Here is a 27,787-nt window from a genome sequence, read left to right on the forward strand (position 1 = left end):
CAGTTTTGTAGAGGGGCCAGAGAACTCGAGGTCTTTTCCCTTTCTCTTCTTCTCTTCTTCTTCCCTTCCTCTTCCTTTCCCCTTTTCTTCCTCTTCTCTTTCTCATAACTTCTCTTTCTTTTTCTCTTCTCTTCCTCTTTTCTTCATCCTTCTCTCTCTTCTTCTATCCTTCTTGTGCTCTTCTACTCTTTTCTTTCTTCCTTTTCCCTTCTTTCCTTCCTCTTCTCTTTCTCTTCCTTTTCTTTTCTTCTTTTCTTTATCTTCCTCTTCCCTTCTTCTGTTCTTCTTCTACTCTGCCTCTGCTCTTCCTCTTTTATCTTTCTCTTCATTTTTCTTCTACTCTTCCCCCTTCTCTTTCCTCCCTTTTCCCCTTCCACTTCTTTCTTTTCTGTACTCTCTCCTTTTTCTCCTCTCTCTCTTCTTTGTATCCCCTTTCTCTTTTTCACCCTCTTCTGTCTCTGTCTCACTCCTCTCTTTCCTTCCTCTCATTTTCTTTCTCCCTTCAAGTCTTTTAGTTTTTCAAATCATATTTATTTGTGTCATTAAGAGTAGTGATTTAGTAGTGTTGTTGATTCTCTGCCAGTGTAGTTATTCCCTTGCATTCTGGGCAAGAAATTGAAAGTCATTCACCCATAGGAGAGGGAAGATTAAAGGAACCAAATCTATGTTCTACAGTAGCACAACTAAATGATGAATAAGTGGGGAGTGTGTGTGCTATAATTGCCTGTGAGTATAACAGTCACCAGGAAGAAGGAGCAACTGTTTGGGGGTGAGCAATGGGGCATGAATAGGAATGAGAAGAAGCCATGTTCTAATGATGATGGAATACTGTTTCATTTGTATGTCTGCTGACTCATGGGTTTTTCTCCTGATATAATCAGGGACTGACTGTTCTCTTGTCTCTATCTCTAAAATATATAAGAAATGTGTATTAATCCAGATGCTTCTGATATATTAGCTATTCCCTAGAGGTGTTAGGCTCTTTGGGAATCAACTCCTCCATGCTAAGGTCAGACTAGCCTGTTGAAGGTATTTCCTTAGTATAAACCTACAGTTCTCAAAGTATGTGCTTAGGATCCTGGGTGGTCCCCAAGACACTTTCAGGAGGTCTGTGTGATTAATACTGTTTTAATAATAATAATGTTTTCATTTCCACTATGATAAATGTCAATAGCTATAACCAATATAAATAAAAGCTCTTTGGGGTCATCAATAATTTTATTTATTGTAATTTATTGTTGAATTAGTCATATCACATGTTTGTTTGTTTTTAAATTTTTAGTATCCTTTCTGCATTTTTCACTTCTTCCCTTTGATGATTTTGTAATCGAAGAAAGATTGGAATTGTGTAAAATTGTGTAGAGGAATTTTGTGGAGGTATGCTTTATGTATGTTACGAGATATTTAATGGTATGGCTTTGAATCTCAAAGCTTGAAATTCCTTATGAAGTAGTTCAATTTGGCCAAATTTCCCTCCTTTCTTTATGCCCTTTCAAGGCTGCATTGATTCTTTCAATAGGGATGGTTGATATTTATCTTTCTCAGTGAATATTTTGAGATACTCCAACAAGGCATCAATACAATCAGAACTGCAACATTGGTAGAGGACACTTGGGACTGCTGCTTGTTTGTTGTCTGTCTTTGGAGCAGATTTCAAAGGAAAAGAGGTACAAGTCCCAGAGAAGGTACTATATGACAAATTAGAAAGGCTCAGAGGAAGGATTGGCAGCAGACTTTGTAGTACACTTTAACAAGATGGTCTTAGAAACTAAACACTTTGCCACTACTTCTGGGTTTAGGAAAGGTATAAAGTGATACATCAAAACAAATGATAGTCCCAGAACAGAATGATGACTATTCAGGACCAGATTTGAGCAGGAATTGGCAGTTGTATTTATTGCTTCAAAATTCCAGTTGCTAAATTAGAAAATATTTAAATAGGTTCTGAAGCAAATGTTAAAATTTTACTGATGATTTTATTTTGGCCTGACCCCTAAGTTTACTGGTGCAGGAAACTCCCAGTGAAGAATTCCCATCTACTAATGTAGATTAAAAACTGTATTACAATTTAGTCTTAAAGACTATTTAGGCTCTTTATGCATGGAAAGGTTGAGTGATTTACCCAGAGTCATATGGCCAGAATGTGTCAAATGTAGGAGTTGAACACTGATTTTTCTGATTGAAAATCTACCATTACCATACTTCATCTACTAGAAATTACTTGAGTTGGAAGAGAAAAATTAAGTGACTGATTAAGTAGTAACAAACTTAATTTAGTATAAAAAATGGACAACTTTGGTGGTAGAGTTGATCTCTCAAAAATGAGAGTAACTACCACTATTGTCCATTAATTGCCACCACATGCAGTTGAGTAATGCTGTTGACAGATGCTAATTTTCTTGTAGTTGTAGTTAGCTGATGATGCATCACTAAAACATAAACACACTTTTCAATGACTTTTGACCCTCATCAGAAATCAATTTTAAATAAAATGTTATATAATCATAACTAGCTAAAGAATGTTGATAGGGGCTTCTATCAATTGCCAAAAACTCTTGTCCTACCCTCTCCTTCTCTATTAACACTTCTGGTTACCGAAGCACGAATAAAATAGTTCATGTGTAATGGGTGTCAGGCCCTAACACTTACAGTGGTTCTGTCCTTCTTAAACATTGAGTTTTGTGAAGAAATAAAGACTTCAAGATTTTGTTCAGTGTAGGGATCATAAACTTTATGGGTACATTATTGCTTTCATGATGTCCTGAAATGCTAGGCCATTATTTATTATGGTTACTTAGTCTCTATTAGATGTGAAAAATAAATAGAGTGCAATATAGGGCCCAGAGAAGGCCAAATGATAAGTTGTGAGTCAATTTACCTACAACTATGACAGTCGCCAAAGGTGACCAGAATTAAGTCCAATCTTGCCATCAAGGAAGTTAAAAGATACTGCCAGGGTGACTTGAGAAACAATGGATGAACAATACAGTATAAAATATAATTAAGTGTTAAAATTGGTCCAAATAATAATTCACAGGTGGTATAGAAGAAGTACCTGGAGCAGAAACATGGATAGTCAACAAGCATTTATTAAGTGCCAGCTGTGTGCTAGACCTTGAGGCAAGCAAGACAAAAGTGAAATGATTTTCTGCCTTCATGGAGCTTACATTTAAAGGAGAGAGGAAATAGTGGTAACAAAGTAACATAGACATATAATAAGGATTTATTAAATCAGTAAACATGTATGTGCCAAGCATTACATTAAGCACTAGGGATACAAAGAAAAACAATTTCAGTCCCTTGTCTGCTAAGAGTTACAATCTAATGAGGCAAACATTACAAAAATAATCATTGAAATACTCAACAGAGGTAAGGTTCTGGCCATAAGGCGAGATAAACCGAGATCCACTGAAGACCTTGGCTTAAAATGCCAAGGTCTCCCACTGCATCCAGAGCTATCTTCTATCATTGTGATCTACATCTGGCCACTGGACCCAGATGGCTCTGGAGGGGAAAGTGAGCCGGTGACTCTGTCCAGTCCTTCTTCACTGAAATCCAACTCCCTTGCATGTCATAGCATCACCTCCCTGATGTCATGGTTTTCTTTGAGAAGGAAGGACAAACAACAACATCAAAGAGGTAGACTCTGATGTTTGAGGAGTAGGAAAATTAGGAAGGTTTTATATGGAATTAGAGTTTTTAAAGTGGAATCCATGAGTTTTTTCCCCAATGTATTAGTAACCAAATTTTATATAATTAGTTTTGTAATCCAATATATTTTGTTTTATACATTGTTTTATGCATGTAAAAATAATATTTTGACAAGGGGGACTCCATAATCATCATTGACAAAGGAGGCCATCGTACACACACACACACACACAGTTTTAAGAATCCTTGATGTAGAAGATGGTGCTGGAGTGGAATTTTGGAGGAAACCAGGGATTCCAAGAGGTACAATTGAAGAGAGAAACCATTGTAGGCAATGCAATGACACAAAGACTAGAGATGTAATATGATATTTGGGAAAATTAAGCATGTGTGGCTCTCCTGTAGACTACTTCATCTTTCCCATCTCTAAATTTCTTTATCTGCCACACACAAATTTAACAATTATATTTTATTTTTTATATTCTTTTCCAATTGTTTCTTATGTCTCCATAGCAGCATCCTTTAAAATCATTGTCAAAATCAAATAGAAATGGAGGTTACCAAACCATCCCCTTGCTGGGATTATCTCAGAAAATCTTGAGAAGACTTATAGGAACTGATGCAAAGTGAAGTGAGGAGAACCAGAAGAACATTGTGACATGGTAACAACAATATTGTATGATGATCCATTCTGATTGACTTAGCTATTTTCAACAATACAGTGATCCAAAATAATTCTGAGGGACTAGATAAAAAATGTTATTCATTTTCAGAGAAAGAACTGATGGAGTCTGAATGCAGACCAAAGCCTACTTCTTTATATTTTCTTTTTTCTTTTTCTTTTTTTTTCCCCTTTCTTAAGAAAGCTAATGATCAGGTAGGGGGAGAAATGAGTACTAACATGGATATCCAGAGAATTCATTGCCCAATTGAGACTTAAGAGAAATGAATAGAGCATGGAATGGGCATAGTGGATAGAGCAGAGGCCTGGAGTCTAGAAGACTCAATGTGAGTTCAAATCCAGCCTCAGACACTAGGTGAGTGACTCTGGGCAAATCACTTAACTCAGTTTGTCTCAGTTTCCTCAGTTGTAAAATAGTCTGAAGAAGGAAATGGCAAATCACTCTAGTATATCTGCTAAGAAAACTCTAAATGGGGTCACAAAGAGTTGGACATGACTGAATAACAACAAAATAAAGGATGGAAATAATAAGTAATACAGATAATTAAAATTACGTGCAAATTAATAAAACGTTTGTAAGAAGAGCACTGAGAGGAGTTAACAGAAAGAAAGATTAAATCATTGATGCCACATTCTCATTTTGAAGATAATGCTATGAAATTTTGGATTATATATCTTTTCAGCTATTAGAAGAACAGGTCCTAAAACTTCCTCTCTTACCTCTCAAGCCCAAGGTTTTCTTTCTTTAACTTGGATAACCTTTGATACAGCAGGAATGTTGCAGAATTCTTTTGGCCTATATTGTGGAAGAATAGTGCTTCCTTCTATTTTTAAATCAAATGTAATTGAACTGATGTAAAATGAAGCAGCCAGAGCCAGGGAAATATAGCTTGACTATAACAATGGAAATGGAGAGAATATCCACAAAACAATTGAAAGTAAATGTTGCAAAATTAGAATGAACAAGCTTAGTCCCAGTGGAGAGACTTTTGAGAAGAGGAAACCTTTTCCATCTCATTTAGAGAGGTATGTTTTCTTTCTTTCCCTTCCTGCCTGCCTTCCTTCCTGCCTTCATCTTTCTTTCTCTCTTCCTTTCTTCCTTCTTTCCTCCCTTCCTTCCTCACTCTTTCTTTCTTCTTCCATCTCTCTTTTCCCTTCCTTTTCTCCTTCTTTCTTTCCTTTCTTTCTCCTTTCCTCCCTCCCTCCCTCCCTCCTTCCCAGCTGGCCTGATGGTATTTTCTTACTAAGAATTTTACATCAGGGAAATTAGAGTTTTGTTAAAATAATAATGCCGTTCCCCCTCCCCCCCCAGGAGACAAAAATGAGAATTGTTGACCTCAAGATGCTTACATTTTCTCAAAAGAGATCTATCTGTATAAGAACATAGGGACATTTGCTGCCATTTGCCTTTTTGGACAAGGATTTGCTTAGGACACATCCTAGGAGTCATAATTTCCAAAGCAGACAATCTGTTTTGCCTAGTTGGCCTGCTGACAAGATCTGCCTTGGGACGTTGAATCAGGGCAGGGAAGAGGAAAGATTGAATTTCCCTAGTTCTTGTATCCCTAGGAATATTTGCTATCAAACTATGTGGGAAGGCATGCAAAAATGTGGGGGTAAGAGGCTAACCCTTCCCCAAAATGTAGTCAACCATTGGTATACCTAATGCTAACTGACAAACAGTTGAATAAACCAAGAACATTGATGGAAAAAAAAGAGGGAAAAAAAGTAGTTCCTTATCCCTTTATATTTTATATTCTCAATACATTTTTAAAAATGCATTTAAATCCAATAGTAATAATAGCATTTATTTAGTACTTTAAGATTTTCAAATTTCCAAATATATCATTTTATCCTTATATCTTGGGAGGTAATTATCCTCCATTTACAGAGTAGGAAACTGAGACCAATAGAATTAATACGCATCTGAGGCTAAGTTTTGAACTCATGTCTTCCTGACTGTCTACTGCCTCTATTGTTGTTCACTTGTTCAGTTCTATCTGACTCCTTTTGACCCTTTTTAATGGTTTTAACGAGGATACTAGAGTAACTTGCTATTTCCTTCTCCAGTTCACTTTACAGGTGAGGAAACTGAGGCAAAAGGGGTTAAATGACTTGCTGATAAGCATTTGATAAATAGTTGCCTCTATTACCATAGTACTCACAGTGGTCTTTGTGATCCTGTTGCCCTCCATCATCTTCCCCCAAGTTTTTACTTCAGTGCTCGGTTTTCTGCTTTGGGAGCTGAAGGGAGCAAATTTTCTGAAGTGTCGTAAAATAGCCTATTGATTTCTGTCCTCTCTTTCCCCCTCACCCCTCCATGGCCCTATTCCCTTGTTCCTCCTTGATCTATATTTCAAAGGAGCTTTGGCTGAAAAGCTGATAAGTAGTCTGCACTATAAGTGTAATATCTTGCATGAGCCAGATTTTTCTGACTGACGACCAATACTCCAATAGAGAGAAGTAGTAGAATTTTAAGTAATAGGTTTTATGCTTCAATAAACCTATACTTCTGGGTTATTGTTGCTATTTTATTGGACCAGAAGGTTCAAAGGCAGAACCATGCAGATAAGCCATTTTTCCAATGAAACTAGAAGTCAGTTTCTGAGTACAAGTAAAGATTTCTTAAAAGCATTTCAAAGTAAAAGTCAAGATTTCTTAATGTGCAAAGGCCATGTGAAATACAGACTTCAACATTTTACTAAGTTCATTTCCTTATCTCCCTTCCTCTCCCCCCTGAGTTTTAGGACAGATAGATCTGAATTTGAGCACATGAATCCCCTGAAGTGGTCCATGTATTCAAGCTAGTACTATTCAAAGTTATAATTATGTAAAATATGGTAATTGTTCTAGCCCAATATGCAATGTGAATTCTAATAATGCTACTATGCCTTCAGGGGATTCATTATTCACACTAATCAGGGCCCAGTTGATAACATTGATATTAAACACAGTCAGGCTAGTTAGTTTCACAACCTGATGCTAGCAAAACCATTCAATAAATTCAATTAAAATTTTAAAGGCATTTAAAAATGCTTACACTTTCTCATTTGTCTACACAAATATTATGAGAGGCTCCTTATGTTTAGCATTTTTCATGATCGACCTTGCCTGAAAGGAAATGAGGCAAACCTGATGTGACTTACTCTTAGTGCATTTAGTCTGGCTTATATTAATGATGGATTTACTTGATAAGTAAATCCTTGGCAGGACATTGTACTAATCTCTAGATACAATCCCTGCCCTCAAAGGTTCTTACAGAAGTAATTAATTCAAAATAGATTGAGTTAAGATCACCAGAAAAGTACAAAGTTCTTTAGAGTACTATGTGAAACCAAGGAAGAAATGACGATTCTAGCTGAGAAAGATGAAGAAAGTCTTCCTAGAGGAGGTTATTAAGTAGGAAAGGAACAGTTGCTCAGCCATATGGGCCAAATCATGAAGACTAGAATGCAGGGTTCATTCTGTTGGGTCCTTATTGCTGCTTTTCCTTTAAACCTATCATGAAGTGTAAATTCCAGCCACATCTCTAAGAAGAAGTCATGCATAAATGAATGAATGAAAAACATTTATTAATTGCTTAACATGTTCAAAGCATAGTGCTAAATCCTATGGATATAAATAAGAAGGAAAAAAAATCTTTTCAAGGACCTTATACTTTAATGAGGGACACAACATACAGGGAAGGTTTTACTTTAAATTCAGGTGGAAAGGTTTCATGGTCCTTAGGGCCCAGCAGCAAAGCAGATGGCAATGCCATTGGATAAATTTTCAGAAATGAAATAGGGGATAGGTGGGATGCCACTGCTATTTTGGAATTGACCATTCTAATTTGTTGATATTCTTTAAAAAAAAAAAAAAAAAAAGAGAGAGAGAAATATTCTCAACATCTGCTACACAAACCCAGAACTAGAACCGAGTGTGATACTGGATTATCAAAAACTATTATTTTAACATTTTGCTTCTATTAACAAAACCTAAAATCCTATACATTTTTTGTCTTTCATTTATATCACATTGTTAATTCATGTTGTTTGCAATCCATTAAAACCTGTAGTTCCTTCCTTACCATTATTTTAAATATTATATAGTCATTTCTACTATTCTATACTTTTGCAACTGATTTTTGAACCCAAGTAAAATGGAATTACCTTTATTAATTTATCTATACAAAATTAATTGTCTTATATTTAGTCTCTCCTATATTCTGTAGAAACTTTTTTGGATCTTGATTCTACTATCCAGTGGGCTAAGATGTTCTTGCACTTCCATCAGCCCAGATCTTGTAAATTTAATAAAGTGGTTATGTGTTGTCTTCTAGTGATAGAAATATGGAAAATAATAAGAGCCAAGGATGGATCTTCATGGCATTCTATCACTTAGCATTTTTGTTTTGTTTTGATCTAGATAATTAACCAGCTCAAAATTCATAAAGCTAATGTTTCAGTTATATTTCTGTTATAGTTTTGATGCATGCATAAATATATTTAATTTGAGATAATTAAGCATATCTTAATTATATATTTCTGTTTTCATTTTTATATTTGCCTATGCAAATCATGAGTGGCTTTATGCATAGCATTTTAAAAATTATTTTTGTAATTAAAGCTTTTTATTTACAAAATATATGCATGGATAATTTTTCAACATTGACCTTTGCAAAGCCTTCTGTTCCAAATTTTCCCCTCCTTCCCCCCCGCACCCTTCCCTAGATGGCAGGTAGTCCAATACATGTTAAATATGTTAAAATATGTTAAATCCAATATATGAATACATATTTATAAAGTTATCTTGCTGCACAAGAAAAATTGGATCAAGAAGAAAAAAAAACTGAGAAAGAAAACAAAATGCAAACAAACAACAACAGAGTGAAAATGCTATGTTATGGTCCACATTCAGTTCCTACAGTCCTCTCTCTGGGTGTAGATGGCTCTTTTTATCACTGAACAATTGGAACTGGTTTGAATCATCTCATTGTTGAAGAGAGCCATGTCCCTCAGAATTGATCATCGTATAATCTTCTTGTTGCCATGTACAATGATCTCTTGGTTCTGCTCATTTCACTCAGTTCATGTAAGTCTCTCCAGGCCTCTCTAGAATCATCCTGCTGGTATTTTCTTATAGAACAATAATATTCCATAACATTCATATACCATAACTTATATAGCCATTCTTCAACTGATGAGCATCCACTCAGTTTCCAGTTACTTGCCACTACAAAGAGGGCTGCCACAAACATTTTTGCACATGTAGGTCCCTTTCTCTCCTTTATGAGCTCCCTGGGATATAAGCCCAGGAGAAACACTCCTGGGTCAAAGAGTATGTGTGTAGCATTTTCATGACTGACCCTTCCCCCCCCCCAAAAAAAAAAAATGAGGCTACTTTCATATAATTGTTTCTTAATGGGGTTAGATAGCTCTTATTAATAATGGGTTTATTTTCTTTTTTCACAAATAATCCATTTAATATAATCTCTCTCTCTCTTTTTTTTTTTAATTTAATAGCCTTTTATTTACAGGTTATATTCATGGGTAACTTTACAGCATTAACAATTGCCAAACCTCTTGTTCCAATTTTTCACCTCTTACCCCCCCACCCCCTCCCCTAGATGGCAGGATGACCAGTAGATGTTAAATACATTAAAATATAAATTAGATACACAAGAAGTATACATGACCAAAACGTTATTTTGCTGTACAAAAAGAATCAGACTCTGAAATATTGTACAATTAACTTGTGAAGGAAATAAAAAATGCAGGTGGGCATAAATATAGGGATTGGGAATTCAATGTAATGGTTTTTAGTCATCTCCCAGAGTTCTTTCTCTGGGCGTAGCTGGTTCAGTTCATTACTGCTCCATTGGAAATAATTTGGTTGATCTCGTTGCTGAGGATGGCCAGGTCCATCAGAACTGGTCATCATATAATATTGTTGTTGAAGCATATAATGATCTCCTGGTCCTGCTCATTTCACTCAGCATCAGTTCATTTAATATAATCTCTTTAGGTTTTTAATGAGAAAACCTAAAGAGTACTTTTAGAAAATCCATCTTATTTTCTAAAAAAAAAAAAAAATAAGTATGTTATATATTTTTCTTTATTTTGCATCTGAGAAGCAGATTCTCTGTCAATTCTGCTGGATTTTATAATTCATAAAAGCTGGTAAATGGTGGTTCACAAATAAAAAAAACAAAAAAAAAAACATCACTTCCTGGCCAGCCTTTTGATCATGAACCTTTTTTGGATTTTGCTAGGTTGGACAGTTGAGACCTTCTGTCAGCTACACAGGCATAGATCTCAAGAGCCCAGGGTACCTCAGAATAAGACTTCTGTGAAGAGCCTTGCACACAGTTAGATACTTAATATAATCAGTAGTCATTTATTAAGTTCTGGGTGTTGGGATTACAAAGAAAAGCAGCACAGTCCCTACCCTTAAGGAGCCCATGTTCTAATGGAGAAAATGATATGCAAATAACTAAAGGATAAACACAGAATGGATAAAAGTAATATGAAAGGAAGACAATTGGGTGGTCTACTGTCTGTGAATTCAAATTTGACCTCAACATACTTTCTAATTATGTAATGCTGGGCAAGTCATTTAATCCTGTTTGCTTCAGTTTGCTCATCTGTAAAATGACCGGGAGAAGGAAATGGTAAACCATTCCAGTATTTTTGCTAAGAAAACCTCAAATGGGGTCACAAAGAGCTGGACACAGCTGAAAGGACTGAACAACATAGTGTCCAGCTCTTTGTGACCCCATTTGAGGTTTTCATGCAGGAAATTCATGGAGGAAATTAAGGCTTAAAACGGAGGAAAGGAACTAAATTATGAAAAGCTTTAAATGTCAAACAAGAAGTCTTATATTTGATCATGGAGGTAACATAGGGAGTCCCTGGAGCTTATTGATCAGGTGAGGGCATGATCAGACCTATACTTCAGAAAAATCACGTTGGCACTTAAGTGGTGAATGGATTGAGATAAGCCATCCACCTATAACAGTCCAGGAAGGCATTCCTCTGAGTAACTTATGGTGTTTCTCTCAAGTAGTGGGTTACTGACTTAATGATCAGGCAATCAAATTCAAAACTGAAAAGACTATCATTTATAGTCCCAAGAGATTTTATTTCTAATAGCAAATTCTACGAATCACAGGTTAGGGCTAGATACTTTATTTTTAAAAGTTTACCAGAATTTACACACATAGGAGATATTGTTTAACATGCTTTATATGTTTATACTTATTATGATGCCAAAGGATTGATCATAACAAGCTTATAGATTCTTAGTAAATACATTCCTTGTTTAGAAACTATACATCCTAAAGAGGCTCATTTTTCAGGGCTGATGGTCTTGCTTACCCTGATAGTTTCAAAAAACTGGCAAGCTTACAAATTAAGGGGAGTTGACAGAGACCCCAGAAAAAAAGAGCTGAGTCTGCTATTGCCCACTCCACTATTTTTAGTGTTTTCATTAAACAGCTCTGTGCTGTTTAATACCTCTCCCTACTCTGTGAAGGGGGGAAAGGTGTGGCACACCTTATACTTGGAGGTGAACTGATAAGACTTTCACCTCATCCCTCTTGTTCCAATTTTAGGTTTCACATGATGACAATAACTCCAAATTACTTATTTAACAATTTTAGAATTTTCCTAATAGCCAAATAGTCTTAGTTGTAATTTCTATTTCCAAAGTTTCCCTTTTGTTTTAGGGAAAAAACAAGACAATTCTTAAAATTGAGATAAAACAGATTTTTAAATTGACGACTTAGTTAATGAGATTCCCTAAATTCTAATTAAATGTTCTAGACACACTGAATTGCCATTTGGGTATTTTCCAATTCACACAAACCATTTCTCTTTTGTGAGCCAGGAAAGGGTTAAAGTATCATTTAAAAAAAAAAAAAAAAACTGTTAGAACCCTCAGAAGTGTGACTCTCAATAAAGTAGGCTGTTTGTTGCCAATCTTTAAAGTAGTAGCAAACTGCTGTTGTTTTCCTAAAGTTCCCAAGCTTTTAAATCTTCTGTTAACACTATCAGTGCAAATAGATTTACAATTTCTATATCCTTTTAGTGGACTTTGATTAGAGTTCCTTTAAAACTGTTTTTTACTATTGTATATCATCAGTTCAGTGAAATTTGAATAAATTTTCTTTTTCTCCCTCTCACTCCTTCATCCATGTATCCCTTTGCAGTCAGGGAAGGTGAGAAGAGGGAAGAAAAAAAAAAAGACTCTTTCCTCTATGCACTATCCTCCTGGTCCTGGGAGACCTTAATTTAGTTGAATTTGCTTCCAAATTACTTTACACACACAGAGAAATAATTTATCTCAACATTGGCATTGTATGTTGGTCACATTTAAAAATCCATGTAAAGTTATCAAATATGAAACAATTATATACAATATAGCAGTTTCTTATAGCATTTGTTTTATACTAAGCACTTTTGCAATCATGTGATCTTCACAACAACCATTTCTATTTCTCTTTAAAAATCAGAAAACTGGGCAGAGATAAAATAATTTCTCATAAATTACATACCTAATATATATCCACAACTCAAACAGAGAATGGTGGGTTTATCAAATGCAGAGGCTGACTGGCTTTCTCAGCTCACACTGCCGTGCTGGATGGTGCCAGGGGCTCCTGCATTTTTCCTAGGTAATTGCTAGACAGAACCTGCTGAAACTGGAATGACTGATGCCAGGATCTCCTTCTGATGGTAATTTCAGGTGTCAGGGCTCAGGAAAGGCTGACCATGAAGCCTGACCCCCACTTCATCCCCATTTCCCCAAGCTGGACTGAGGCGGTGTTTGGGCAAGGTTATGTGGGATCCCCATGGGTGTTGCTGTTTCCCTTATTTCTACAGGTAAGGCAGAATTTAGCATTCTCTTTTTAAAATCTGTTCTGAGATGAGAGGAGCTGGGTACTTGGGCTATATCTATTTTAGCAATCCCCACAACTGAGAAGCACTCAGGACTCCAGGGAGTGGAACATATTGAGTGATCAGGGTTGTGAAGAGGGTCCCTTAATATCTTCTGGGCTGCTTTTTAAAGGAGCAGAAGGGGACTCTGGACAAGAGAGGAATAAAGGAAGGGTTAGCAAAAAGTTGCTATTTGCTTAGTTTGTTTTTATTCTTTTCTTTTCTTTTTTAGAATGGAGTAAATTCCTGGAATTATTCCCGATGTTTCAGGAATTTTTCTTTCAATCTTAAAATGACTAATTGCCAAACTGCTTGATAACTGCAGTCAAAATTTTGAGAATGGGGGAATACAGAATATAGCATATATAAGAAACATAAAGCATAATCTCTTTCCTCAAGAAATTTATAACCTAATAGGGGTGATGACGTACACACAATTGTAATAGCAGTTAAAAATAGGTGTCAAGGGGAAGTCTTTTTGAAGTGCTGCACAAAAATCAAGGAGGACTGAGGGACTTTGAACAGAAGGGTAGAAGGAAAAGCATGAAGATAAGACTGGAAAGGTATTTTGGTTCTAAATGTGAAATCCCTTAATGGTCAGACTTAAGACTTCGGGCATTTATCAGGAAGGCAATAGGGAGATATTGTAAATTTTTGAGCAAGGAAGTGACAGCCTGACCTATGTGTTAAGAAGATAACTCAGCCAATTGTGTGAAGGTTTGACTGGAGAGGAGATAGACTGGAGGCAGAAAGAGCAAGTAGGAGGCTATTTCAAGAGTCCAGGTAAGAAGTGATGAACTTGATCAGATTCTGCAGAAGTAGAAATGACTAGATTTGGTGACCCATTGGATCTGGTGAATAAGGAAGCAGAAGTAATCTAAGATTATAAAAAGTTTTCAAGTCTGGGTATCTGGGAGGAAGATGGTGATGTCATCAACAGAGATGTCTAGCAAAGTTTAGCTTTCTTTTAAACATATAAACCTATACATTAACACATAATTTAAATTTTAAAATTGTTCAATTGTGCAACCCAGACTATTGATGTCATGGTTTATGCAAATAGAAGATAAGCATTATCTATCCCTTTTGGGCACACCTGAATATCTCTACATGTTTCACAGGGGAGGGAAGGAAACTGGAATGAATAAACTGAATGTCCTTGAATGCATCTTACAAGTGAAGAAACTGAGCCTGAAAAAAATGAAAGGATTTGTCTTGGTCACACAACTACTAAGTATCTGGGGCATGTCTTTCTGATCTTTGGGCTTCTAAATCCAGTGTTCTAATGGAACTGCTTAATTGTTTTTAGCTCAGCCTTGTTTCTACACTTAATTATTCTTATACTCAAGAAACAGTTCCACCTATACTCTTTGATCCTCTTTTCTCCAATTAGCAAGCTCCATTTGAAGTAGACATTTTGTTTAGCCAGCACTGGTTTTTCTGATATTTTTACAGCACCATGCCATACCCTGACCTTATTGCCATCATTATATACACAAATAATGTGTGTGTGTGTGTTGTTGTTGTTGTTGTTGTGATTCAGTCATTTTTTAGTTGTGTCCAACTCTTGATGATCCTGTTTGGTGTTTTCTTGGGGTAAAGATACTATAGTATCTAGACTGCCATTTCGTTCTCCAGCTCATGTTACAGATGAGCAAATTGAGGCAAAAATCATTAAATGGCTTGGCCTCAGACACTTACTAACTGTATGACCCTGGTCATGCTTGGCAGCTTCCCCTTTCCCACCTCATCAGTTACATTTCTTTGTCTTAAGAAATGCATACTTAGATAAATATGAAAATATGATTAGAAGAAATGCATGTATTTAACCTATATTGGATTACTTGCTGTCTAGGGAAAGGGGGGGGTGGGGAAGGAGGGAGAAATATTTGGAATACAAGGTTTTGCAAGGGTAAATGTTGAAAGCTATCTTTGCATATATTTAAAAAATAAAACGCTATTATTATTTTTAAAAGAAATGCATACTTAAGATATTCCCATTATCTTTTCTGGGTTGACTTCACCTGTAGAATTTCAGTCCATGAAACCTTACCTATTTTTTTCTGAAATCTGAAATTTTCTCTGAAGTCTGAAATCTTCTCTCCCCAAATAAAGGATGTTTGGTAGGTCATTTCTGCCTTTCTTTTCTATCACATATCCTAAAATGTGGTTTTATTCTGGATTAGTGAAAAGTCAGATGCAGAACAGAAGTTTCATTGGCTTTTCCATCTTTGAAGGGAGAGATTACTGTAAAAACAAGTCAGATTATTAACTACTCTGCTTTGTTGGCAGAGAGAATACCAGCAGATGTTGAGATAATTGCACCCCCCATCATTATTATATTATATGGTTATGTCAGGTTTATAATCTGTTTGCTGAATTCATCTATTTCCTCTTTCTGTCTAGGTGGTCTAGCCAATACTAGGTCTATGCTAAGGAGGATGAATCTGGTAGCAGTGTGTATAAGATCAACTGTGAGGAGAGAGTGCAATTAGGAAGGATTGTCAGAAATCTTATTGTAGTAATCTAGGCATATGATATTGAGGAATATATAATTATATAATGCTTTGTGGCAATGGAAATTGATAGGAGGGAGATAAGTTTAAGAACTATGGTGGAAGTAACAATTCCAAGTGACTCATGATGAAAAAATGCTACCCTTTTAGTCTGAGCTCTCTACTCTGGCTGTTTTGCTACAGACTTAGACTGGGTTGGGGGGCTAAATCTGAGACACTCCTCTGTTTCTGGAGTCAGAGCCACATAGTTATTGACTCTGGCTTGTACATTTTGCTTGTCCAGGTCCAATACTCCTACATGTAAATTGTCTTCTCAGATTACCCTACATATGTGGCCCAGCCTGGGGGTTACAAGTGACAGAATTATCAGTGGGCACCTGCATTAAACCCCTCTGTGTTAGATTCCTGATTCTTCTTGTTTCAATACATAACATAGACTCCCCCTTCCCCTCAATCCTGGAGTGGGTACTGGAGTAGAAATGAGCTATTGAAACTAAAGATCTGAACCTCCCAAGAGATGATCAGAGTTGAATATTTAGATTAGATTATCACCTCAATTTGCATCGAGGTAATAATTGGAATGAGAGGAATGAATGAATTGATCAAGGAATAGTGTATAGAGGCAGGAAAGGAGAGCCAAAGACAACATCTTGGGAACATGGTTAAAAGTACTGCTTAATTAGTGTTCTATTCAGTTGAATTGAATATGGGCAACCAGGTGGCATAGTCAGACCTGAATTCAAATCCAGTCTCAGGCACACATGTCATTTAGCCCCAATTTCCAAAAAAAAAAAGAATTGAGCATACTTTAAGGGATGGGTAACAAGGTGAGTTAGAAAGCATAAGGAGGAGGCAGACAATTATGTTCAAACAATATAAGTAAATGGTAATTTGAGGTGATCTCAAAGGGAAGCTACTAGAATTAAAAGAAATTGGAAAAGGCGTCTCGTAGATGGTAGGGTTTTAAACTGAGACTTGAAGTAGTTAGAAGGCAGAGAAGAGGAAGAAGGTGAGCTTTCCAAATGGGGGATGGTCAGGGAAAATTCTTGGAAGAGGGAAGAAGGAAGTCTTATTGTTAAAAAAGCAAAAAAGGCCAAAATCAATAGATTGTGTATGGAAAGAGTTATATAGGATATATATATGTATAGGATTGGAAAGATAGGAAGGGCTTGACACTACACAGAAGCTTCTGTATTTTATATATTATATATATGTGTGTGTATGTATGTATATGTATGCACACATATGTATATAAATGTATGTATATATATGTGTATACAAAATATATTTACATATTTATGTATACACATATATGTGCTTATATATTTTAATCTTATCTGGAGATATTAAAAAACCATTAGTGTTTATTGAATAGGGAGGTGTCATGGACAGATCTTTGACAATTACCTAAAGATGACTAATTGATTAGAATACGCAGGAGATACTTAAGACAAGGAGGACAACCAGCTGATGATCTGAATGATCCCAGCCTAAGGTGATAGGGCCTATAGTAGGGTAATGGGAGGATGATGATATGAAAACAAGTAAAGATAAATTTAAAAATACTTTTGGGGGTCATTGATACTAGTACTAGTAGAGGGGGATGTTGAGGAATGATTAGGGAAAAGGGCCTCATCATGATTTTGAACATATGTCTTGGAGCTTGAAGTAAAGAGGAATTATTTTAGAATTCTTTGCAAAAGCAAGGATACAAGAGATAAATTGTCATGTATAAGGAACAGAAAGAAGGTAGACTTTTTTGAGTGAAACAGAGTACCTAAAGAAGAGTAACACATAATAAGTTAAATAAAATAAGCTAGAGTGAGTCATTGGTAACCTATAAGAGAGCAATTTCAGTTCTGAGGTAGACAGAGGACCACTGATAAAATATGTAAAAATATGATAAAAAATGTAAAAAAATATTCCATGGGAAAACTAAGGATCAGGGAGATGTAATTTATTCCAATTTACATGGGAATTCAGGGTCTGAGTCTAAACCTAGCCATCCTAACTTCAAATTAAAGTTTCTTCTCTAGTTGGTTGCAGTATTTTCCAATTTAAAGGCAGCATGATATAGATCTTAGAGCTGGGCAACTTGTGTCCAAGGCTTTGCCTCTGACACATTCTTTGTGCTTCTTAGAACCTTAGGAAATTCACAGGGGTTCTTTATCTGGTGATCTTTAGGGGATCTGGAGATGGATTTTAGGGTGTCAGCTTCTACAGGGAAAAAATAATTTTTATTTTTAGCAACTTTAGTATTTTTTTTGATAATTAACATGAGTAATAATACTAGGCTTTTACCCAACCTGTCAAGGGACCTAATACACCAAAACAAAGTTTAAGACACTCGGTCTACGTTTATTTCAGATATGTATTGGTGGAGGGATTTTCCTTACTGGGAGCTCTCTCAGCAGCAAAATACCTCAACTCCATAAAAACAATCACTGATTTTGTCAAATATGAGAGAAGACCCTACCAGGGGTCCTCAAACTTTTTAAATAGGGGGCCAATTCACTGTCCCTGACTATTGGAGGGCCGGACTATAGTAAAAACAAAAACTTTGTTTTGTGGGCCTTTAAATAAAGAAACTTCATAGTCCTGGGTGAGGGGGATAAACGTCCTCAGCTGCTCCATCTGGCCTGCAGGCCATAGTTTGAGGACCCCTGCCCTAGACTATTTAGAAGCAGGGGTAGAGGACTGGAGATGATATCATTAGCTACTATTCAAACTATGTTTTCTTTGATTATATCCAACAGGGAGGTACCTGCTTCCAAACACCATTGCAGAGCAGTCATGGCTGGTAGTTGCAGAGACCTCCAATCTCATCCGGATGCGCAGCCAAGCTCTTGGTCAGTCGGCTCCTTCCCTCACTGCTAGCATGGTAAGTAAAATGCAGGCTTCATTCAAGCCTGAAAGAAAAGACATGGATTCTATATAAAATGGTTTAATTTCAGGGGCAGAGTGAGTATGTTGGGAGGGAGACAAATACATAGCCATGACATGCACAGTTACAGGTTTTCACATTCTTTGATTTGTGTTGTAGTAGGAATTAAATTATTAAAAAAAATAAATCTATTTGTTAATAACTTAAATGATGAGTACTACATCCAGGAATATGAGGTTGTGGAAACCTGTACTTTAAAATTACCTGAAATTTCTTTCCATATTGAATATCCTTTAAGAGTATTTTTCTGTGACTTCCTCTTCCCAGTTAACTTTCCTATTTCTCTATTCTTTATCAATCTGCCAATTAAATGGGACAGGGAAAAAAGGTCTCATTGAAAAATTTTATATATATAAAATCACATTTCCCATTTAGCATTATTTCACAGGACCCTCTTTTTGGTTCCATTTTTATACTCTTGTGTAAAAAATAAGGGTATAAAAATGGCTTTTGTGCTTACCATTTAGAGTTGTTATCTAATAGGCCCTTTTTCTGTTAGGTTTCTGGTTTTATACTCTTGGTCAATAACAACAGCAAAAAAAAAGCTATAGAATGGCTTTTGTATTTAATTCTATTAGATATGGTGAATAGGGATTTGTGTGGCCATGGCAACATCTGCCACAAGAAGATGGGCCTCAAACTCTATCTTGAATAATTCTATAAGAAATACATAAATCTGTGCAGGTCCTTATCTTGAGTCTTTTGCATTGGGGATCATATTTTATTAAATGATGATAATGAGTCATGTTTACAGAGATCTTTAAGGTTTGGGAGGCACTATGCTCACAGTAACATTGTGAAATAGTGAAATAGATTGTCTCTATGGTTATTAAATATATAAAACAAGATTCACATCCAGGGCTCCTGATTAAATGCTCTCCCACACTTCGTCATAGTTAAAATAGAGGTGGTGTCTAATCTTGGCTGATACATTAATTAATCCTGGGGGCTTGGACCATTCACTTAATTTCTTGGTGTCCCACTTTTCCTGTCAAATAAGGATGTTGTCCTCAGTTTTCTCATATGTAAAATGGGAAGGGGGGGAAATAGAATCAATAGTCTCTAATTTTTCTCAGAGCTCTAAATCTGTGGTTCTGTGAGATGTTCCTAATGCCCAAGGTCCTTTTTAGCTCTAAACTACTATGGATTGATTTCTTAAGCAATTTATGTTCTCGACTGTCCCCAAATAAGATTTTATTTGTTGAGCTGCTCTTCTCGAGACCTTTTGCACGTGTAGAATGAGGCTACCATTTGTAAATCTCATCTGTCATGTTTTTGTGAGTATAAAGTTTCCACCTAATTGTGTTTTCAGTCCCAAGTAGCAAAAAGTCAAATTCATCATTTTTTCTCTTCTGAGAAAATGTATTAAAGCTTAAGTTAAAGTTATGCTTGTACCACTTGAGAATTTAAAGTCTTTTCAGCTAGCAGCTTCTTAAATAAATATGATTTCTTAAAAATTGCAGTATCACTTCTACATCCTTCCATAGTAACTAACAATGGTTGTTTTTTACTTGGCATTGATAACTTTGAAGATGCTGGTCAAAGCAAGATTTTCATGGGAAGGATAATGATAACTAAGATAAAGTGTCTAGACATAGGAAACGTTTATTCTCTGCTAAAGTTCCTTATTTGATGTTGAGCTAAGATATTTGCAAACAGAACCATAGAGATCTTGAGAAATATTGGTAGCAAACAGATGAGAGCTTGAAGAAAATTGTAGTGGTTCACTTTCCATTTCCTGCTCAGAATCTCTCATTAGTTTACCTACCGTTACTATTTAAATTGGAGATGTTTGCATAAAAGGAAGGCAGAAAACACTAAAGTAATTTAATATCTAATTAATATTTACTTACATGTAAATGCCTAACATATGAAAAAAAAAATTGTGCTATAAAGAAAAAAGTAGAACTGTGAAAATTTGTCCCCAAGGAGCTTCCATTTTACCAGGTTTGGTGGTGTGTATATATTGTGTACTATATTGCCTAAACCAGAGTTTTGTTCATTTTCTTTTCCCTACATCATAACTGGCAGATTGACATCTTTAGATTTTTAAACCTTATTTTAAAATTTATTATTTTTTTCTCTTTGTTTTTATTTCTTATGTTTAAAGCACATTAGAAGCTTTAAAGTACAATATAATTTGTGATGATTGCTGCTATTTGTATCTGAGTTTCACTTGCTAAATGAGGGAAAGATGTCAGACTTTAGTCAGTACTTTTTAGTACTTAGTGATCAAATTTATCAATTATACAGCTTTCACCTCTCCTTCCCTCACTTCCCCACACCTCTGTTGATGCACTTATTGTAATCTTAGGAATATATTGGTAAGCTGCTTGTCCAGTCTGTTTTCTTTCAGCAATTCAGAATAGCAGCAGGAGAAGATGGTCCCTTCTGGTGCCCCCATTGTTTTCATTTCCTCATTATTCGGTCCTTGTTCCATGCCAGATATCTCTGTCACACAGCACATGCAATTATAGTGCTAAAGCCTTGATACATTTTTATGTGCCTAGCTTTTAGTACAAACTTTTTAAAGAGTACAAAGCGGGGAAAGGTCATATATTTGATTCTTCTCTCTTTATGGAGAATAGAATAGAATATAGAAAGTAAAGGGGAAAAGTACAGAAAAGAATATTTTAAAAAATATAGACACCATTACAGGCCATCTTAAACACACAATTTCAGTAAAGAAATAGGAGCTTTGATTTCCTTGAGAATGGTTTGGAAGGGAAGAAGCTCCCCATCTTAAATAATTTGTATATTGTCTACTTCTTTTATTCATAAGGAAACTGACCAAATCTCTAATTGCAAAACTGGTAGTTGTTCTCTTTGCTCTAATGGATGACCTATTGAGTTTCTTCACCTCAGTCTTCTATGATTCTCTTTCGTTGTTGTGAATCAAAACTGAATAATACTGTGATGTTCTCAAGATGTGCTTTCAAACACCACAGTATTATTCAGTTTTGATCAGCCTTTGAAATTCTGAAATGAAACGCATCCTGTTTATTTTGGCTAAGATTACAGAAAATTGAAAGCAGCCATGCAGTTGCCTCTGCTGCCATTTTAGAAGGATTGTAAACACCCTATGCAAGACAACTGGGTGACTTTAATTGCTTTTTTTGTATTTTGTGGTTACTTGGAAAAATAAAGAAATTAAGGGAGATATTCTGTTTTTCCAAGGGTGAGAAGACAGGATATTGCACAGAAGGACTTCCTAAATTGTGTCCTTCCTCATACAGTACGGCAGGCTCTGATGCCCAGATGCAGGAAATTCATAGCTGTCTGACCTTTCCTTGAGTGGATGCCAATGAGATATAAATGAGGTTACTTATGTTTTGACAGGTGTAGCCTTTAGTAAACATGTTGTCTGTGGTTCCTTAATGTCACAGACAGATTAAGCATTGCTAACTACTCTCTTGGTTAGGAGATGAATTCTTACCCCGAAGTAGCTCACTTTTCTTGGCTCTGCTGCCTGAACCAGACACGTTCAGCTTCGGATAACTGGCTCGGTGCCACTTCTTGAGTAGCCTCAAGAAGACTGGGCAGGATACATGCTTAGTGAGTGTCTGCCTGCTGGGGTACCAGCCGGGAGTGCCGATGAGGTGTCAGATGAATACTCCGTATACATTAATCTGGGGAAGAGAAAAAGTCCTCTCCCATTTGTTTCTTCCATCTTTCTGTCCCTCCCAACCCATGGGTAGTTTATCAAAGGAGCTGCTGTCATCAAAAAACAGATGGATTTATACAGATGCTTCTCTTTGGCAAGCAGACAGGAATTCAGGAGGCAGAAACATGGTAACTTATCAGGCTGTAGGAAAAGATGAGGGCAGTAAGCCTTGCTGACTAAAATCTGATAATGGTGCATGTAGCAGTCATAAGAAATGCCAACTTGTGTGATGTTTAGCAGTAATGGATGAATGTCAGCACGTAGAAAGGAAAGAATTTCAAGAACTCATTCTCTCTGGTTAATTTTTCTTCATGTTATTCTCCTCATCTTTCATTTCCTTCACTTCCAATTCTTGTACCTTTCCCTCGTGTCTTTTTTTTTTTTTTTAAGAGTAGGCTCTAGTTGTCTAGTTTCCATTGAACTTATGGCTTAGATTTATAGGTTCAAATTAACTTGTCCTCTCAGTCAATCCATAAATATTTATTAGGCTCCTACTAGGTGGTAGACGCTGGAGATACAAAAAAAAAGGCAAAGGATAGTTCCTGTTCTATAAGACACACATGGAAATAGACACATCAAATATAAATTAGAAATGGGAAGGGGAGAGAAACAGATCTTTGTTAAATACCTACTATGTGCCAGGCATTCTATTAAGAGCTTTCCAAATATTATTTCATTTGATTCTTATAACAAATCTGGGAAGTAGATTGTGATCTTCATTTTATAGTTGAGGAACTTAATGCAGATAGCACAATTTTTAAGTATAGGTGACCAAATTTGAATTTAGTTTTTTTTTTTTTCTGATTTCAAGCCTAATGTTCCATCCAGTGTATCATATTTTTCATTTCTCAGAAGTCAAGCTCTAGATGGGGTTGAGTTTGAATTTAGTTTAACTAAGTTCAATTCAGCAAGCATTTATTAAGTGCCCATTATATGGTAGGTGATAGCTAGCATTTATATGGAGCTTCAGTCTTTGCAGATTGTTTTGTTAATATTATCTTTCAATTTTCACAACAATCTTGGGAGGTAGTTCATATATTTATTTATATTTAGTGTCGAATGAAGGTGAACTACCTATTAATATCTTTCTTCTCCATATTTTATTTAGGGTATGATGATGGTAGAAAAAATTTCTCCTAAAAAGATGTGTTCTCTTCCTCCTTCTTCCCTTTCTAATGCTTCTCAGTGTGAATTCACCTTTAAATTTAATGTGCATTAGGTTTTAAAAAAAATTAAGCTTTTTCCTTATATTTGTGTTCCTAGGGCTTAGCTTAATGTCTAGTATGTGGTAAACACTTAACAAGTATTTTATTTAATCTTAGTTGAATAATAAAAAAATAGCTACTGTACACATATATTTTACATACAATTATATATAGCATATATACATACCTATATATGTACATACATATTTAATACATACACACATATAACATACCTATACATCTTTACATATATACATCTATATATGTGTGTGTACATTTACAATACATACAAATATACATATAACACATCTATACATCTATATACAGAGCTAAGCAATTGGAAAATTATCAATTGCTCATGGGTAGGCCTAACTAATATAATAAAAATGACAAAATTAATAACAAAATTCATCTGGAAGAACAAAAGAACAAGAATATCAAGGAAATTAATGAAAAAAAATTACAAAGGAGGGTGACTTAGTAGTACCAAACCTAAAACTATATTATAAAGCAGCAGTCATCAAAACTGTTTGGTATTGGCTAAGAAATAGTGGTGGATCAATGGAATAGTTGGATACACAAGACACAATAATCAAAGGCCTATAGTAATCTAGTATTTGATTAACATCCAAACTCCAGCTTCTTGAAAAATGTGTGTATACATTTCATAATGTTCTCTAGTTCTTCTTTGGCTCCCTTCTCCAAAGATCTGATAGGTAAATTATCCCTTGCTCTCCTAAAAATTGCTCTCCTGATAGCTATTTTGACCTTATTTTGATATGGGGTGTGAGATATAGGTCTATGCTTAGTTTCTGACATATTATTTTCCATTTTTCCCAACAATTTTTGTCAAATAGTGCAATGATCAGCTATGAAGGACTTGATTCTTCTTAGTGGTTCAATGATCCCAGGTGATTCCAATAGAGTTTGGACAAAAAATGCCATTTGCAACAAGAAAAAGAACTATGGAAGCTGAATGTAAATCAACACATGCTACATTCACTTTTTTCTGTTTTTTTTTCTCTCTCCTGTTATTCCCTTTTTGTTCTCATTTTTCTCTCCCTACATGATTGATAAAGAAATGTATATTTAAAAAGTTAATACACATGTATAACCAGAAAAATAAAACAATAAAAAAATCATTTAATCAACAACTGATCATTTTTACAAGTATGTTTGACTCCTTTACTGTGATCCATCACTTGTCCATCTGGAGCTGTGTGCACAATTCTTTATTGTCCTTCTGAATTCAATGCTGGTCACTGAAGCCTTATAGTTCAAACTCTTTTCTTCCATATTATTGTGGCCATCATTCAGTTCTCCAGATTACTTTGTTCTTCATCAGTTCATAGAAGTCATTTAAAATTTCTTTGGATCTATTGTATCCCTCATGACAAACAATATTTCTTCACATTTATATACTGCAGTTTGTTCAGCCACATTTTGTTCCCAAATTCCCATTTTGTTCCTAATTTTTGCTACAATATAAAGTTATACTGTGTGTGTGTGTGTATATATATATATCTGCATTGTCTTTGATATTTTTGTTATAGAATACTTTTTGGAACACAGTTTTAGTATTGTTTCAGTACTTTTCCATTTCTCCTCCTTCCCTTCCATTGCCCCTCCTCCAAAAAATATTTTTACTTCCTTAGAGGATTATAATAAGAGACAGTCTACTGTAGTCTGAAGTCAAGTGATATCCTTCTTTGGATTCCACTGGAGAGATGAAGATAAAAAGAATCTTTTTCTATATAAATGCACTTATTTCAGGAATGTATTTTTAGGTAAACATAAAGCCACAGTCTACTCATATGGTCTTAATTGTTTTTTTGCTTGACAAGTAATATTGCCAAGGGTATGTCAAAGCAGGTGGATCATCAAGCAGGGAGCTAGTAACTGTCTGCTAGGACTTCAGAGCTTAAAGGGATCCTAGAGATCTTTGAGTTCAATCTCTTTATTTTATAAATGTAGAAACAGAGGTCTACAAAAGTGAAATAATTTACTTAGGATTTTTATTGTTGTTTGGTCATTTTTAGTCATGTCTGACTCTTCATGAGTTTTGTTGGAGTTTTCTTGGTAGCGATGCTGAAATAGTTTGCCATTTTCTTCTCCAGCTCATTTTTCAGGTGAGAAAGCTGAGGCAAACAGGGAGTAACTTGACCAGTCACAAAGCTAGTAAATATTTGAGGTTAGATTTGAACTCAGGACTTCCTGAGCATTCTCTCCACTGTGCCACCTAATAACTGATAAGCAGTTATTCAAATCCAGATTGCTTAACTGTGAGTGCTCTGTTTACTACTCTGTATTAATCCTATTTTCACTGTTTTTATGAGTGAAATGGGATGATTAAAACAACAACAACAATAACAAAAACAAATATCTTCCCCATACCTTTCTTCCCTGAGGTAAAATTTTCATTAATCATGTAGTGTTTAGAAGAGATTCATGGAAATAGTAGAATTACTTGAAGACCATGAAATAGAGGGAAAGCTTTGAAGTACACCTAGGTGCACAAAGTTTTAAGTGGAAATGCTAGATCCCCAAATAAAACTGTTTTTTATTTGGGGAATAATGATAGCACCCTTTTCCAATGTTCCACTGTTCTTAAAAATCATCCTTGTCATATTCCCTGGGAACATACCTTACTGTGTAGTCACCAAGGGATAGGAGACAACTTTGAAAGCTCAGTGTATGCACTCAGTTCCTTCCTACTTGCTGACCGATTAAGTAGAATAAAGAATTGCTGATGCTGAGATATATATATATATATATATATATATATATATATATATAGATCCCAAGGTAAATCATCAGGCACAGAGCATGTGTATTAAGAACTTAAAAACATTGACTTGAAATATATTAAGGAACAGGCATTAAATGGGCAGTAATATATTTTTATTTTGGTTCATTTTACTCAAATGGTGCATAGTCTTAAAAATTATTTTAGAGCTTCTTGTGACCTAATTTTCCAAACTTGTAAAATCATTAAAGCAAAGCTGGAAAGAACAACTATTAAACATTCATGCTGATAATTTTGTAGTAATTTACCAACACCATTCATTATTAGAGGATATCTCATTCTTCATATTCATAGAAGCTGATACTTAATAATGTTGCTATTATTTTGACTTGTGTGCCTAAAAATAGGTCCATTTTAAAATTAGAGGGGCAGCTAGATGAGCAGCAGATAGAGCACTGGCTTAGAAGTCAGGAGAACCTGAATTCAAATCTAGCTTCAGAAACTTAATACTTCCTACCTGGTGACTCTGGGCAAGTCATTTAACCTCAGTTGCCTCAGCAAAAAAGAAAAAAAAAAGAAAGAAAATTAGTGATAAGGTTCATAAAAAAGACCCATAGATTGAAACTTACAGGGAACCCATGAAGACTGATCACTTCATTTTGCTGTAATCCTGGAGAAACTGAGGCAAGACAGAGGTTAGTTTTTAATATTTTAATTGTGGAGAGTTTGGGCTAGCTGTCGAATGGGACTCATATCTAAAAGACATTCAGCCTTCAACAACTGAGCTAGAGGCCTGTTATATATATATATATATATATATATATATATATATATATATATATATATATTTTTTTTTTTTTTTTTAGCTATGCAGGAGAGATGGCAAATGGGGGAGGGGAGGAGATACTGCTTGGGGAACAAGCCATAATTCCAAAAAAAGGATCATAACTTAGTCCTGACAGTATGGGGTCAATATAAGAAGGTCAGATGGCAGAAAATAGTGAGGCAAGCAATACTCAAAGGAGAAGGAATTATCCCAGCAGGCATTTAAGATAAGGCACCTGGAGTTTTATGACTTGGTGGCATTTCAGGGCCTCTTTTCTAACTTAATTTTCCCATTCCTAAGGAACAAAGGAGTGGGGCTATAATAATTTTATTCAGGGCATAATAATTCAAGGGAAAGTAAGGTATAACATTTCCCCATAATAATTCAGGGGAAATTGAGGCATAAAATTACAGTTAAAGAAACTAAGGAACTAGGAGGTTAAGTGCTTTGCTTTAGAGCACACAAGTACCAATAATTAGAGGTAGGATTTGAACCTGGACATTGGCTCTAAGTAGGGTCAGGACTCTTTCCACAGTCCCTACTGTACAATGGAGTCATTGGGAGAGACTTCATGGAAGAGTTGGGACTTGACTTAGCAGCCTTTAAATATACCTAGGACGTCAGGAGGCAATACA

The 27,787-nt window shown here is 35.5% G+C and overlaps 1 protein-coding gene across 4 annotated transcripts in view; it reads left to right on the forward strand.

Annotated features, from left to right (window-relative positions):
• The window catches only part of MAST4 (microtubule associated serine/threonine kinase family member 4), a 786,570-nt gene that overhangs the window by 246,564 nt on the left and 512,219 nt on the right, over nt 1-27,787 (forward strand). For all 4 annotated transcript variants that reach the window (XM_031965792.1, XM_031965783.1, XM_031965810.1 and 1 more), the window contains exon 3: nt 18,524-18,648. In XM_031965792.1, the coding sequence (XP_031821652.1) occupies nt 18,524-18,648 (125 nt within the window). The remainder of the gene's footprint in view (nt 1-18,523; nt 18,649-27,787) is intronic.

This window comes from Sarcophilus harrisii, chromosome 1 (genome assembly GCF_902635505.1).
Source record: "Sarcophilus harrisii chromosome 1, mSarHar1.11, whole genome shotgun sequence".
In the NCBI taxonomy this organism is placed as follows: Eukaryota; Metazoa; Chordata; class Mammalia; order Dasyuromorphia; family Dasyuridae; genus Sarcophilus; species Sarcophilus harrisii.